General features: G+C 38.8%; 1 protein-coding gene across 1 annotated transcript in view; it reads right to left on the bottom strand.

Annotated features, from left to right (window-relative positions):
- LOC139752714 (huntingtin-interacting protein 1-like) overlaps positions 1 to 15,881 on the bottom strand; it is a 65,051-nt gene that overhangs the window by 21,169 nt on the left and 28,001 nt on the right. Inside the window, 6 exon segments of the mRNA XM_071668540.1 lie at positions 14 to 211; positions 3,847 to 3,985; positions 4,739 to 4,879; positions 11,518 to 11,673; positions 12,951 to 13,145; positions 14,701 to 14,866. Coding sequence (XP_071524641.1) covers positions 14 to 211; positions 3,847 to 3,985; positions 4,739 to 4,879; positions 11,518 to 11,673; positions 12,951 to 13,145; positions 14,701 to 14,866 — 995 coding nt within the window.

Here is a 15,881-nt window from a genome sequence, read left to right on the forward strand (position 1 = left end):
CAACTCAACTCACTTTCTGCATGTTCAATATTTGGGCTTGCATGTGAGGTTGCTTTTGCATAAAGAAGGAAAGCAGCAATGTAATGTGCAGATGTAGTAACGCTGGTGATGAGATGTGGTGCTGAATGGAAGTTGTCTAAATATGATTCATACGAACTTGAAAGGTTCATCAAAGCATCCATTACCAATGTTTGGTAAGCCAAGGTGTACTCTGAAACAAAGATTCAAAATCAAGACAGCAAAAACATGGTGGCTGCTTCAATGATATTAATTCTACCTCAATTATTTTAGTATCAACTGATCTACAAATCCATTCAGCTCTTCTCCAAAACAAAGTGCCTACCACTGTAAATAGTTTTCCATGGTAACAAAAGAAGACAGCCTTGAATCGTTTGAATCTAGGTAGAGTCTATACTATTACAAAATGAGGAAGGCTTTAAACCAATATGTTTATTTCTAAAATCATTTAATGTATGTATATATTTGTTGGTAGTAGTTGGTACGAAACCAATGACCAGGGAGGTACATTACCGGTACTACCTTCCTGGGTACCAGGATGGTTAGTGACATCTGCTTAGTGAGCCAGCACTTTAGTGGTTGTCAAGTTGCACTCCTCTGACCTAGGTAGCTGTCTTTTCTTTCTGCCTCACTAACATGTGGACTACTGGCATTCTGTCCACAAACATACAATCTCTCCTTGTCATGTGTAACATGTGACAACACTTAACTCATGCAACTCATTCTCCATACCTCAAGATTTTCCTGCAGTGAGCACTATGCACTAGCCCTGCCTTTGCCAAAATGGTAGGAGCAGTAGATAGAACTAGTAGCTAGGAACATTTTGGAAAGACTATTAGGCAGACACATTAGGTAAAAGCAATAGGTAGAAGCATTAGATAGAAGTAGTCATTAGGGTCATTAGATAGAAGCCTCTCCAAACACTGCACCAGACTTGCCCTCAGCCAGTAGCATGTTACACATGAGGCACTAAAGGGTGAGAAGCGGCACTGGAGTTCTTAATTTATGGAGACACTGTTGCCATGACCACTCCTCTGAGGAAGTCCTAATTGGAACAGACATCAGAAATATACACAGAAATATACACAAAAATACACACAGTCCGCATATATTACCCTAAGAATCATTTCCCAGTGTCTTAAAAAATCACAAAATAGAATTACTGAGTCTTTCTGTGACCCCTAAATTTTCACTTTCCCCTGCTTTCACATCTAAAATGAACTTTACACTGGACGAATCTGATACGGTTCTAGGGATATCTACATCACAATGGAACTGCTAACAAATCTAAGCCAAGGAGAAAGGAAAACAATATTAAACCTAAACATACCAAATATAAGTTCCTTCCATAACACATAACTAGATTTTGAATAATGGTAATCTGTGCAGCCACTTCAGAATTTGTCCAATTTCTACCATAAAGGAAATTTTTTTTTTTTTTTTTTTTTTATACTTTGTCGCTGTCTCCCGCGTTTGCGAGGTAGCGCAAGGAAACAGACGAAAGAAATGGCCCAACCCCCCCCCCCATACACATGTACATATACACGTCCACACACGCAAATATACATACCTACACAGCTTTCCATGGTTTACCCCAGACGCTTCACATGCCTTGCTTCAATCCACTGACAGCACGTCAACCCCTGTATACCACATGACTCCAATTCACTCTATTTCTTGCCCTCCTTTCACCCTCCTGCATGTTCAGGCCCCGATCACACAAAATCTTTTTCACTCCATCTTTCCACCTCCAATTTGGTCTCCCTCTTCTCCTCGTTCCCTCCACCTCCGACACATATATCCTCTTGGTCAATCTCTCCTCACTCATTCTCTCCATGTGCCCAAACCATTTCAAAACACCCTCTTCTGCTCTCTCAACCACGCTCTTTTTATTTCCACACATCTCTCTTACCCTTACGTTACTTACTCGATCAAACCACCTCACACCACACATTGTCCTCAAACATCTCATTTCCAGCACATCCATCCTCCTGCGCACATCTCTATCCATAGCCCACGCCTCGCAACCATACAACATTGTTGGAACCACTATTCCCTCAAACATACCCATTTTTGCTTTCCGAGATAATGTTCTCGACTTCCACACATTTTTCAAGGCTCCCAAAATTTTCGCCCCCTCCCCCACCCTATGATCCACTTCCGCTTCCATGGTTCCATCCGCTGACAGATCCACTCCCAGATATCTAAAACACTTCACTTCCTCCAGTTTTTCTCCATTCAAACTCACCTCCCAATTGACTTGACCCTCACCCCTACTGTACCTAATAACCTTGCATAACCTTCCATAAAGGAAATATATCAATATATTCTGTTAACATTTAATAAAATTTTTCAACAATCTATAGAATCCTTGGTTGGACACTGAAAGAACTTGAGAGCAAGAAGCATCTGTTTATATAACAGTAAACTGTCTGCCTCCTAACTCAGAAGTAGCCTGGCACAAGGGCTGTGGTTACAAATGACTTATCTATGTTCTACAAATTAGCATGTTTTACTTGTCATATGGTTGCATTACTTCTTCATTATGGATATACATAGTAGATATCACTTATCATTCAAATACTGAATGGCGTTCCAGTATATCTATACTCAATCATTTTCATACACAGTATCAATGCTGGAAGAGTCTGTGTCCCCAAAGTAAGACTCTACCATATGAAGACACGTCATTATCGTATAATTCCTTTGGATATCTACCATGTCTTGCTCTATGTCTAGCAGAATGTGCTTACTTTCACTGACTACTAACCGAGTGTATCGTCTTCTGTTACACACAGCTGGGGCATGAATGACCAAGCATAAATTCATATGTTGACTAAGCAACTATGTGATCAATCATTCCACAAGCCAGCTTTAAATGCAGGCAGAAGACTAAAAGCAAAAATCATGATGGTGAACATGTGCGGATCTTCATTTCTGAATCTTATGGGATTCACCTCACCTAACCCTACTTTACTTAGGTGTTGTAAGACTCAAATAGTTTTGACATATGGAGAAAATGAGTTAGGAGAGGTTGATAAAGAAGATATATGTGCTGCAAGTGGAGTGGAAAAGGAGAAGGGAAGACCAAACTTGAGACTGAAGGATGGAGTGAAAAAGATTTTGAGTAGCCCAGGGCCTGAATATGCAGAAGGGTGATAGGTGTACATGGGATCTGATGAACTGGAATGATGTTTCATACAGGTGGTGATGAGCTGTCAATGGACTGAACAAGGGCATGTGAAGTGGGAGAGGGATACCATGGAAAGGTCTATAGGGTCTGGTTGTGGACAGGGGTTTGTGGTTTTGGTGCACTGCATATGACAGCTAGAGAATGGATGTGAGCAAATGTGGGCTGTCATCATTTGTTCTTGGCAATACCTCATTAACACTCAGAAATGGTAAACAAGTATGAATGAAAAGAAAAAAATAGGAAAAAACTGGTTAATCACTTAAAAATCAACTGACTACATCTTATGATGTCCTTTTGTCTCTGAATATATAATAATAGTTGTTGCTAGGCCCTTGAAGTCTCCAACTAAATTTCTTCATTAATTCACTTCTATCTTATAAGAGGCCAAATCAGATGTCGTACAGAATGAAATATTCAGTGTTCCTAGATCATCCAATGCCAACGGATAAAGTTTCAACATGAACACATGAAAGAATATCTAAAAATTAAAAAAGAAACTACCAGTACATACAACTATTAAGAATGAAAAAATGATTCAATCTTGGCCTACTTTGTACATCCTTCAAAAATCTAAAGCTAATTACCAGTGAACAAAAGCCTTTTTAAAGGCATAGAAAGATTTCATGTAGGCCTACCTGGTGTGCATTTCACATCTAAATGAGCCTCATGATCAAAGTGGGAAAGAGCATGAGTTATTACAATCTGAGCTCCATCTACAGCTCCTTCAATGCACTTGTGGGTATTTGTCTTCCATTCACTGTGAACTGACACCATCTAAAAAGAAAAGTTTTATGTCAATTGAGTGGCTAAAAGCATAATTGAGAATTATCAAACATGATTCAGTGCAATCAATACAAACTTTAAGCAATAAGGATCAGGTATCTCTATTCTCAGCACACCTGAACACAACTTTCCTATAAATCTCACTATCTTCCACTGATCACACATCTAGATAATCAAGCCAAAAAAATGTCTTAAGTATGACTGAAGCTACACTGAGGTAAGGAAAAGTGGAGCAATAGCAACAAATGAATAAAGTACTTATATCTTTCACTATTTCTGTAAAGGTAAAACAATCACTACATGCATCCAATTTCTTGACTTCTTTTTTTTTTTACTTTCATACTTTTAGGCATACTACATTGCATCTAGGTACAATACTGTCCTTCTACCTTCAGTATCTTGAGAAAAAAAATCCACCCCTGGAGAATACTGTACTCCACTCTCTCTCTTTTCTTCTATTCTAAGTGCCCTCCTACTCTCATTCCTACAACCTTTATCTACACCCACTGCTAGTGTATCTGCCTCACCCATATCCTTACTTTTCCTGTTTAAATGTATTCAAATCACCTTTCACTTACTATACATAACCAAATACCTACAGACTGAATATAAACTCAATGCTTAATGGCTCCAATATTTTTTACGTACACGACGAAGAATAAAATTCAGAATTCTTTTGTCATTCTCAAACATGAGAAGTATGAGTTCATTTCAACTGCTATTTCTAATGCATTTTATCCTAACCTGGGCAGATGCCTGTTGAGTATGTGTTTCCATTTGGGTGTAAAGTTGTGATAAACGCTCCTGCAGATCTTTCACCTGGGCTGCCACTTGATCTCTTTCAGCAGTAACTTCTAATATCTTCTGATTCAATAACCCTGCCTCCTGTAATGCAGAGTTTAGTAAATCTAAGGTTTACCAAAACCAAAGCCTTGTGAAACATCTCATTTCATATATATTCATAATATATTTCAGTCAAATCTAACTGAGTCTGACTAACAGCAATATAAAACTTACCAAGTGATAATTATTGCAACTTAAGAAAAACCTCTACTTATCATGTTATCATGGCAACATCAATAATTTTCACTTTTATCATCTCTAAATCTAAGCTTTCTTAGGTTAACAAAGGGTCTTTGTAATTCAATACTTTGGAACATCACATACATATCAAGAAAAAGAAACATCTCCCTATCCTTGATTTTTAATGGGTGCTGTCAGATGTGTTGTCCAAATCACCCTCAGCCATACACTCTGCAGTGAGCTCAGCCAACATGAAGACATTAACATAATTCTCTGTGGATTTTTTCAGTCTTTTGGAAGCTCAACTTTCATATCATAACTTTCATTTCATAAATGATTTTTTCCATACAGTGATGAACTTTAAGGTTCAGGCCACCCATTTGAGGGTTAGCTAACAGATAAAAAACATATATTTAGCTAACAAATAAAATATACTATATACAATATATATATATATATATATGGGGGAGAAAGAATACTTCCCACGTATTCCCTGTGTCGTAGAAGGTGACTAAAAGGGAAGGGAGCGGGGGGGCTGGAAATCCTCCCCTCTCGTTTTTTTTTTTTTTTTTTTAATTTTCCAAAAGAGGGAACAGAGAATAGGGCCAGGTGAGGATATTCCCTCAAAGGCCCAGTCCTCTGTTCTTAACGCTACCTCGCTATCGCGGAAAATGGCGAATAGTATGAAAAAAAAAAAATATATATATATATATGTTTATGGATGGGGTTGTTAGGGAGGTAAATGCAAGAGTTTTGGAAAGAGGGGCAAGTATGAAGTCTGTTGGGGATGAGAGAGCTTGGGAAGTGAGTCAGTTGTTGTTCGCTGATGATACAGCGCTGGTGGCTGATTCATGTGAGAAACTGCAGAAGCTGGTGACTGAGTTTGGTAAAGTGTGTGGAAGAAGAAAGTTAAGAGTAAATGTGAATAAGAGCAAGGTTATTAGGTACAGTAGGGTTGAGGGTCAAGTCAATTGGGAGGTGAGTTTGAATGGAGAAAAACTGGAGGAAGTGAAGTGTTTTAGATATCTGGGAGTGGATCTGGAAGCGGATGGAACCATGGAAGCGGAAGTGGATCATAGGATGGGGGAGGGGGCGAAAATTCTGGGGGCCTTGAAGAATGTGTGGAAGTCGAGAACATTAGCTCGGAAAGCAAAAATGGGTATGTTTGAAGGAATAGTGGTTCCAACAATGTTGTATGGTTGCGAGGCGTGGGCTATGGATAGAGTTGTGCACAGGAGGATGGATGTGCTGGAAATGAGATGTTTGAGGACAATGTGTGGTGTGAGGTGGTTTGATCGAGTGAGTAACGTAAGGGTAAGAGAGATGTGTGGAAATAAAAAGAGCGTGGTTGAGAGAGCAGAAGAGGGTGTTTTGAAGTGGTTTGGGCACATGGAGAGGATGAGTGAGGAAAGATTGACCAAGAGGATATATGTGTCGGAGGTGGAGGGAGCAAGGAGAAGAGGGAGACCAAATTGGAGGTGGAAAGATGGAGTGAAAAAGATTTTGTGTGATCGGGGCCTGAACATGCAGGAGGGTGAAATGAGGGCAAGGAATAGAGTGAATTGGAGCGATGTGGTATACCGGGGTTGACGTGCTGTCAGTGGATTGAATCAAGGCATGTGAAGCGTCTGGGGTAAACCATGGAAAGCTGTGTAGGTATGTATATTTGCGTGTGTGGACGTATGTATATACATGTGTATTGGGGGGGGGGGGTTGGGCCATTTCTTTCATCTGTTTCCTTGCGCTACCTCGCAAACGCGGGAGACAGCGACAAAGTATAAAAAAAAAAAAAAATATATATATATATATATATATATATATATATATATATATATATATTTTCCCTGATAGAGTTGATAGAGATGCTCTGTGGAAGGTATTAAGAATATATGGTGTGGGAGGCAAGTTGTTAGAAGCAGTGAAAAGTTTTTATCGAGGATGTAAGGCATGTGTACGTGTAGGAAGAGAGGAAAGTGATTGGTTCTCAGTGAATGTAGGTTTGCGGCAGGGGTGTGTGATGTCTCCATGGTTGTTTAATTTGTTTATGGATGGGGTTGTTAGGGAGGTGAATGCAAGAGTTTTGGAAAGAGGGGCAAGTATGAAGTCTGTTGGGGATGAGAGAGCTTGGGAAGTGAGTCAGTTGTTGTTCGCTGATGATACAGCGCTGGTGGCTGATTCATGTGAGAAACTGCAGAAGCTGGTGACTGAGTTTGGTAAAGAGTGTGAAAGAAGAAAGTCAAGAGTAAATGTGAATAAGAGCAAGGTAATTAGGTACAGTAGGGTTGAGGGTCAAGTCAATTGGGAGGTAAGTTTGAATGGAGAAAAACTGGAGGAAGTAAAGTGTTTTAGATATCTGGGAGTGGATCTGGCAGCGGATGGAACCATGGAAGCGGAAGTGGATCATAGGGTGGGGGAGGGGGCGAAAATCCTGGGAGCCTTGAAGAATGTATGGAAGTCGAGAACATTATCTCGGAAAGCAAAAATGGCTATGTTTGAAGGAATAGTGGTTCCAACAATGTTGTATGGTTGCGAGGCGTGGGCTATGGATAGAGTTGTGTGCAGGAGGATGGATGTGCTGGAAATGAGATGTTTGAGGACAATGTGTGGTGTGAGGTGGTTTGATCGAGTAAGTAACGTAAGGGTAAGAGAGATGTGTGGAAATAAAAAGAGCGTGGTTGAGAGAGCAGAAGAGGGTTTTTTGAAATGGTTTGGGCACATGGATAGAATGAGTGGGGAAAGATTGACCAAGAGGATATATGTGTCGGAGGTGGAGGGAACGAGGAGAAGTGGGAGACCAAATTGGTGGTGGAAAGATGGAGTGAAAAAGATTTTGTGTGATCGGGGCCTGAACATGCAGGAGGGTGAAAGGAGGGCAAGGAATAGAGTGAATTGGATCGATGTGGTATACCGGGGTTGACGTGCTGTCAGTGGATTGAATCAGGGCATGTGAAGCGTCTGGGGTAAACCATGGAAAGCTGTGTAGGTATGTATATTTGCGTGTGGACGTATGTATATACATGTGCCATTGTATATGTTCTATTCTATTCTATTATACTTTGTCGCTGTCTCCCGCATTCGCGAGGTAGCGCAAGGAAACAGATGAAAGAATGGCCCAACTCACCCACATACACATGTATATACATAAACGCCCACACAAGCACATATACAGACCTATACATTTCAACGTATACATACATATACATACATAGACGTATACATATAGACACATGTACATATTCATACTTGCTACCTTCATCCATTCTCGTCGCCACTCAGCCACACATGAAATATATATATATATATATATATATACACATATATATATATATATATATATACACATATATATATATATATATACATATATATATTTTTCTTTTCTTTCATACTATTCGCCATTTCCCGCGTTAGCAAGGTAGCGTTAAGAACAGAGGACTGGGCCTCTGAGGGAATGTCCTCACCTGGCCTCGTTCTCTGTTCCTTCTTTTGGAAAATCAAAAAAAAACGAGAGGGGAGGATTTCCAGCCCCCCGCTCCCTCCCCTTTTAGTCGCCTTCTACGACACGCAGGGAATACGTGGGAAGTATTCTTTCTCCCCTATCCCCAGGGATATATATATATATATATATATATATATATATATATATATATATATATATATATATTCTTTTTTTTTTTTTTTTTTTTTATACTTTGTCGCTGTCTCCCGCGTTTGCGAGGTAGCGCAAGGAAACAGACGAAAGAAATGGCCCAACCCCCCCCATACACATGTACATACACATGTCCACACACGCAAATATACATACCTACACAGCTTTCCATGGTATATACATGGGCCATTTCTTTCGTCTGTTTCCTTGCGCTACCTCACAAACACGGGAGACAGCGGCAAAAAAAAAAAAAAAAAAAAAAAAAAAATTCCCTACGTGTCGTAGAAGGCGACTAAAAGGGGAGGGAGCGGGGGGGGGGCTGGAAATCCTCCCCTCTCATTACTTTTTTTTTTTCTTTTTTTTTTTAATTTTCCAAAAGAAGGAACAGAGAAGGGGGCCAGGTGAGGATATTCCCTCAAAGGCCCAGTTCTCTGTTCTTAACGCTACCTCGCTAATGCAGGAAATGGTGAATAGTTTGAAAGAAAAAGATCATCATTTTGTACTGATCCTAACTTCTCTCCTAACATGAATGATTAATTTTTTGGTCTTGTTTTCTGCTTTCTTCACATATGGGAATAATAATTTTGGATTCCTTTCTAAGTTACTGGTCTCTCTCTCTCTTCATCTGATCTTTAATGTCCTATTCGTAATTTCACAGTTTTCACATCGAAACTCCTGGTTTCTTCTTTGAGCTCTTGTATCCTATCTTTAATTGTTACTGTCTTCTCTTTCTATTCCCAATGTCATCTGTTCATCCACATTCTTCTCTCTTTCGGTATAATATTTTTTGTTCTCTCATACTTTATTTTGATTAGTATTGATGCTTTATCTGCGTTTTATCTTATAAATGTTGATCTCTTGAATCTTACATCTTTTTCTTTAAAGATGTTCCATAGTATTCCTTACAATTCTTTTCTTTGTCATACTTAAAATATGTCACTCAGAGAAATCTATCTATCTATATATTTCTTGAGCTCCCTCCAGATGGTGGCCATGGAAATAGTCGCCATAACTAGTGAATTCCAGAGTTGCTCTTTTAGCCTTTAGTGCCTCACATACAAAATTTTGCCTTCAGACAGGGATAATGTGTAGCAATCACCACTTATTTGATTAGCAATACTGTTTGTCTCTACTGCAACAAACCCATTTTTGGGCTAACCTGGAACTATTATTTGCCATTTATCAAGGTTTCTTTTGAATGTTTCAGTGCTTATCCCATGCATATTCCTTCTTTACTCTGCAGTACATTAAATAAATGGTGCAATTTTCTTGGAGGGCTCTTAAAAATCTTCTGATATCTTTGTTCCAAGGTATTATTACTTACTTAACTAATGTGTCTTCTTTGCTGGGAGACTATGAAAGCAAAGATATCATTTCTGATGACCATTTTATTGACACTGTCCATTGCCATATATCTTTCAATCTTTCCGATCTACAAAGTTTGAGTTCTTTATTTCTCATGATAATTCATATGCTTCACTCCCGTAATCATTTTACTTGTGGAATGTTTCTTAATTCTTTCTAGCTTCCTAAGTCTTAAGATTTTGCCAATATGCATGGCAAACAAGGAGAGCTCACCAAACTTCTTACTTGGTTAATAGTACTATATTTCTATGCTGCCACACACATAACATTTCTGTCAATACTGGGTTTGTCTGGGCTGAACTTTAACCATTTATGCATGTGTATTTTAAGTTTTTGTTCTTGTCCCATAAATGTTTCATATTTCTCTAGGTTAGGCACCAAATTCTCTTTCCATCTCATGGTCTGAACTCTCACATATACCTGTATAATATCTTTTTTTTTATTATTTTATTTTTTTATTATACTTTGTCGCTGTCTCCCGCGTTTGCGAGGTAGCGCAAGGAAACAGACGAAAGAAATGGCCCAACCCACCCCCATACACATGTATATACATACGTCCACACACGCAAAATATACATACCTACACAGCTTTCCATGGTTTACCCCAGACGCTTCACATGCCCCGATTCAATCCACCGACAGCACGTCAACCCCGGCACACCACATCGCTCCCCCCCCCCACCCCACCCTCCCGCACGTCCAGGCCCCGACCACACAAAATCCCCCTCACTCCATCTTTCCACCCCCAACCCAGCCTCCCCCCCCTTTTTTAGTATTTAGTATTTTGGTATGAATACAGATTCTATTCTGTTTCTTCCCTGTTGAGAGGTTTTTATGTCCAGTATAATGTCCTTTCTCCCTTGACTTTGTCGCTATGCATAGATTTCTGGGTATCTTTCTTGTTGCCTTTCTAGGCTGTAAACTTCATATTCTTTCAACTTCTCACGACAGTTGATATGATTCATTCCCTCAATTTTGCGTATGAGAGAATTATTGGCCTGCATCCAAAACCAATCTTTGATATATCTTTTACAGTGTTATTTGCTTGAAAACTGAACAAATATGTTTCATATTCCTTGAGAATTTCCATGTACAGGTAGCGTGTCAGCTGAATTCAAACTGACCGACACTGACAACCACATTGTATGAAAAAAATAATAGAAAGAGACATACATTTCATTTAAAAATTGTAATTTCTTTTAAGCAGGCATAACAAATAAACAAACCTAACAATTTACAGCTTTACTTATGAAAAACTAGGAACTTTGCTTCAAAATGAAAATGCGCATAAGTTATCAGTACACTGAAAACAGTAACATACTGCATTAACCAATATAACTCATGTACATAGTCTTTTAAAATTGAGTAGACTTAGAAAAGAATTATATTCTCAACCTTTTAATTCATAAAACTTGTATCCTTCTGCTTAAAATGAGTGGGAATAAATCAAAATCACATGTAACTAAATAATATTATTTGTACCCACCTGCTGAGCTGTCTGGGTAAGACTGTGATGAGCTTGTGTGTCCTGGGCCATCTGAGACTGTGTACTTTTTAAGGTAGCAGCAACCTCATCTCTACACTGTTGTGTGGCTATATGTGCTTCCTGCTCCAAGGAGAGCTGCTTCTCCAACTCTGCTTTCTGAAAAAAGTTAACTTCGTGAGCTAAATCAAAACCTTAGAGAACACCCTACAACAGGCCTTGACAACATATCAAACTTCCACATGAATCACTCCAGCCCAATTGCAACCCAAGCACTTAAGAGGCATCTCCAACCACTCCTGGTTGCATAACTAGATCCCAAATCTGGAAATTCCAAAGAGAATACCTATTCTGAATTCATCCAAAACATCTAAACTCCCCTTCCTTATACTGCCTTATGTCACTGCTATCTTCAGTTCTAAACTCTTCAAAAAACTAATCCACAACACTGAACAAGAATAGCAAAGTCAAAGCCAAACGGCAATCACTTCTCTACCATACCACATACAAACTTCACATAACACAGTGTGAATGGCATCAATCAACAACTACCACAAGCTACTAGCAACATAAATCAATGCACCATTCAATACCATCTCCTGGTATATCCTCAAACAAATAAAAAACTCATAGCTGCCTTCCATGCCAGAATTATATACAAAGACTACACTCCCAATCCTCAAGCTCTGCTGTGATGTCCTGTAAGAAGCAATTCCTTCTTCAACCCTCTTCAATCTCGTCTTACATGACCCATCACTTCACTCAGAACTTATAGTGCAAGTCATCACATATGCAGATTACCCCAAATCACAAAATCCTAACACCACCCAAGTAAGAGTTCACACAATGAGAAAGCTGATTTTCTCTAAACAGATATCTACTATCCCCCTTTTCATCATTAACAGACAAAAATCCATCTTGCACCCTTCTGCAACTACGAATGGTCAACCAATACCACAAAACAAAAATCCAAACATACTAAGTATTACATAAAAAAAAACGAAATTCACTCCATCACAAACATCTACACAAAGACCATTAACAAATTAATCATCCTGAACACACGCATGTGGCCTTTGGCCTGATGATAAAAGAAATGTTAAGGATTTTGTCCATCAATCTTAAGTCCATGGCCATTTACATGGAGAGCATCAAGTGCATAAAAACTCTCATTTTACAAATAAACATCTTTAATCCATATATAATGTGCAAAATGTATACTTGAACTTCCACTCTAATAAAAACTCTCTTTGACTTATTTTGCATGCCAATTTCACCGAGCGAGTAAAATCAATCTCTCTCTTCACAACTACACCATGTTATGAGTATAGGGTAAGATGTATGGTTAAATACCAAAAATAGAGTAAAAAATATAATAATGTGCACATTAGGGAAATTAAGTTTTAAACACTTAAAAAAAAATCACATCGTATTACCCCTCTGATGAGATTTATGTGTTCATGACGCAGCTTCTGATAAACATCCTTCATCTTGACAAACTTTTCCTCAGCTGAACGTCTTTTCATTTCCTCATCTGCTAACTTTGTTACTGCTTCTGCACTTGCTGCTGCTGCCTCTACCTGTGCCATGATTGATTCCTTACTCTGTCTTTCAGCCAAAAGTTCACTATCCTGTTTGTATAAAAACAAAAACATCTTTACTTTATTAAAAAGATTGTCTTCTGTAAGCTGATATGGATCAATTAATGAATAAGGTACATCTTCTCTAGTGAAAAAAGAGAAAGTACCAAGAAAACATGTAGTATTCTAATGGCAAGAATGGTTATTGGAATCAGATAAAAAAAACAATGAAAAAACTCATTCAAAAAATGAAATGACCTGACACTTACCTACAACCTATATACTGTACAGTATAAGTATCACAGCATACACATCCACTAAATGTGCACTCAAACTACTGCATATAGTGAAAATCTCTTCCATCAATGAATAGCTAACAGGAACTCACCAATTATAAATTGTAGACTTTAATCCTTCATTCACAGCTCTCTCTCTCTGCCTTGGCTAATTAGCAGTGTTGTATGGATGTGAATCTTGGGCCTTGAATGCAAATGAAAGGAAGAGGGAGGACATGAGGAAAATTAAATGCCCAAGGACAATATAAGGTGTAACTTAACTGTGTAAGAATTGATACTTATGGGAGGGGTTAGGTAAGAATAGTCTGAGATAGGTGCCTCAGGTGTGCTGAAATGATTAAGATATATAAAGAGGATATAAAGACTGACTGACAAAGGAGATCTATGTAAATGGAGAGAGGAAGGGGAAGTACCTATCTACCAATGAGTAACTATGATGAGATTTTGCCAAAATGCAATGCAAAGCACTTACCATATGCCTTGTTTAATGAATAATATTGTTCCTATCTCCCCTACCACACAGACACACACACAGACACACACACACACACACACGCACACAAACACACACAGACACACACACACACATTCTGTTATTATCTATTCTGAGTTCATCTTGAACTGTCTTCAACAATATATCAAGTTTTCCTTTAAAAGTTTCTGAAGTTCCATGCACTCTTCTTATTATCTTAGTAGTACTTTGAAAATTCTTTTTAACTCACTGCAAAGCTCATAAATTTTTGTCTCACAGAGGAAAACCAAGAAGATGGAAGGATGGAGTGAAGGAGGTTTTAGGGTATTGGAAATTAAACAGTCAGGAGGGTGGGGGTGCATGGGTCAAAAACAATTGGATCAGTGTGGTATACATGGATCGACATGCTATCAATGGGCTGAACTAGGACTTATGAAATGGTCAAAGAGGGTGGTATACTCTGGTTTCAGAACAATTATACATGACAACCAGAGGGTGGATGTTTGCAGATGAGACCAGTGTTCATTTGTTTCTGATGCTTTCTCACTAATGTGGGATAGGGAACTATATATACAAAAAGTATTACGGTTGAAAGAATTCAAATTGTTTTACAACCCTAGGGCTCCTTTTATGGGAATCTTGCAGCTTCACAGCTGTCTATATTCTGTTTCCACTGTTAAGAAGAATATATGAAGAAAACAACTTCTGTAGCAACAAAACTTGGGAAAAGATGGAAGGTCCACTGTTTTGAATTTTAGAAATAGTGAACTGATTAAGGAATGCTACATAATACATACATAAGAAAAACAAATTTATGAACAATGGTAGCTGAACTCACTAGTTCAGCTATCGTAGACTCAAGGTCATTGATGCGAAGTCTAAGCTGTTCTTCTGTGTGAGAAGCATGTGAGCGTGACTGCTGGACTTCAATACGCATGGCCTCCAGTTCCCCATGGAGAGCTTCAATTAGTGACTCACGCTCTGCAACAACCTCAGCCAAGGACCTGTTTAGAGGAACATGAAGATGACTAATGCAAAGTCAATATTGATTCACACCATATACACTATCATATGGCATCATTCTGCAATGGAAAGAGTGTTGAAGTTTAGATAAGTCTAGTGGTACCAGATAACAACTTTAGACACTTTGTTTAACCAGATTACAACTTTAGACATTCTGTGTAAACGTGACCTTTCATGCATGAAAGGGTGAGCCCTCCTGGTACCCCAGAGGTGAATGAGGCATGTACAGCCAGCTGTTGGCCACAAATAAAGGTTTATAGTAATCATTTTCTGACATGGTTTTGTCCTCCATTTCTTTACATACTTTTGTTCATAAATGATTGCACTATAATATCATGGACACCAAACGCTAAATTTCATACCATCATAGTAGGTTTGATGAGATGCGCCCAACTAGTAGCACATAAATAATTACAGTAATGATCAATTTGTGACACTGTATCCAATCTATTTTTTTTTCTACACATCTTTTGTTACCAAATGTTTGCTCTTTGCTCTAAAATAAAACATACAACAAACAGTAAAGCTTACCCAACATCATTAAAAAAATGGTTTTTTGAACCCAGCTACAGATATTCAAAACCCTATTTCTGTTTTCACGTTTTCTGGTAGAATAGAATATTACTTTATACCTATAGGGTGGGGGAGGGGGCGAAAATCCTGGGAGCCTTGAAGAATGTGTGGAAGTCGAGAACATTATCTCGGAGAGCAAAGATGGGTATGTTTGAAGGAATAGTGGTTCCAACAATGTTGTATGGTTGCGAGGCGTGGGCTATGGATAGAGATGTGCGCAGGAGGATGGATGTGCTGGAAATGAGATGTTTGAGGACAATGTGTGGTGTGAGGTGGTTTGATCGAGTGAGTAATGTAAGGGTGAGAGAGATGTGTGGAAATAAAAAGAGCGTGGTTGAGAGAGCAGAAGAGGGTGTTTTGAAGTGGTTTGGGCACATGGAGGGAATGAGTGAGGGAAGATTGACCAAGAGGATATATGTGTCA

Source organism: Panulirus ornatus, chromosome 13 (assembly GCF_036320965.1).
Source record: "Panulirus ornatus isolate Po-2019 chromosome 13, ASM3632096v1, whole genome shotgun sequence".
In the NCBI taxonomy this organism is placed as follows: domain Eukaryota; kingdom Metazoa; phylum Arthropoda; class Malacostraca; order Decapoda; family Palinuridae; genus Panulirus; species Panulirus ornatus.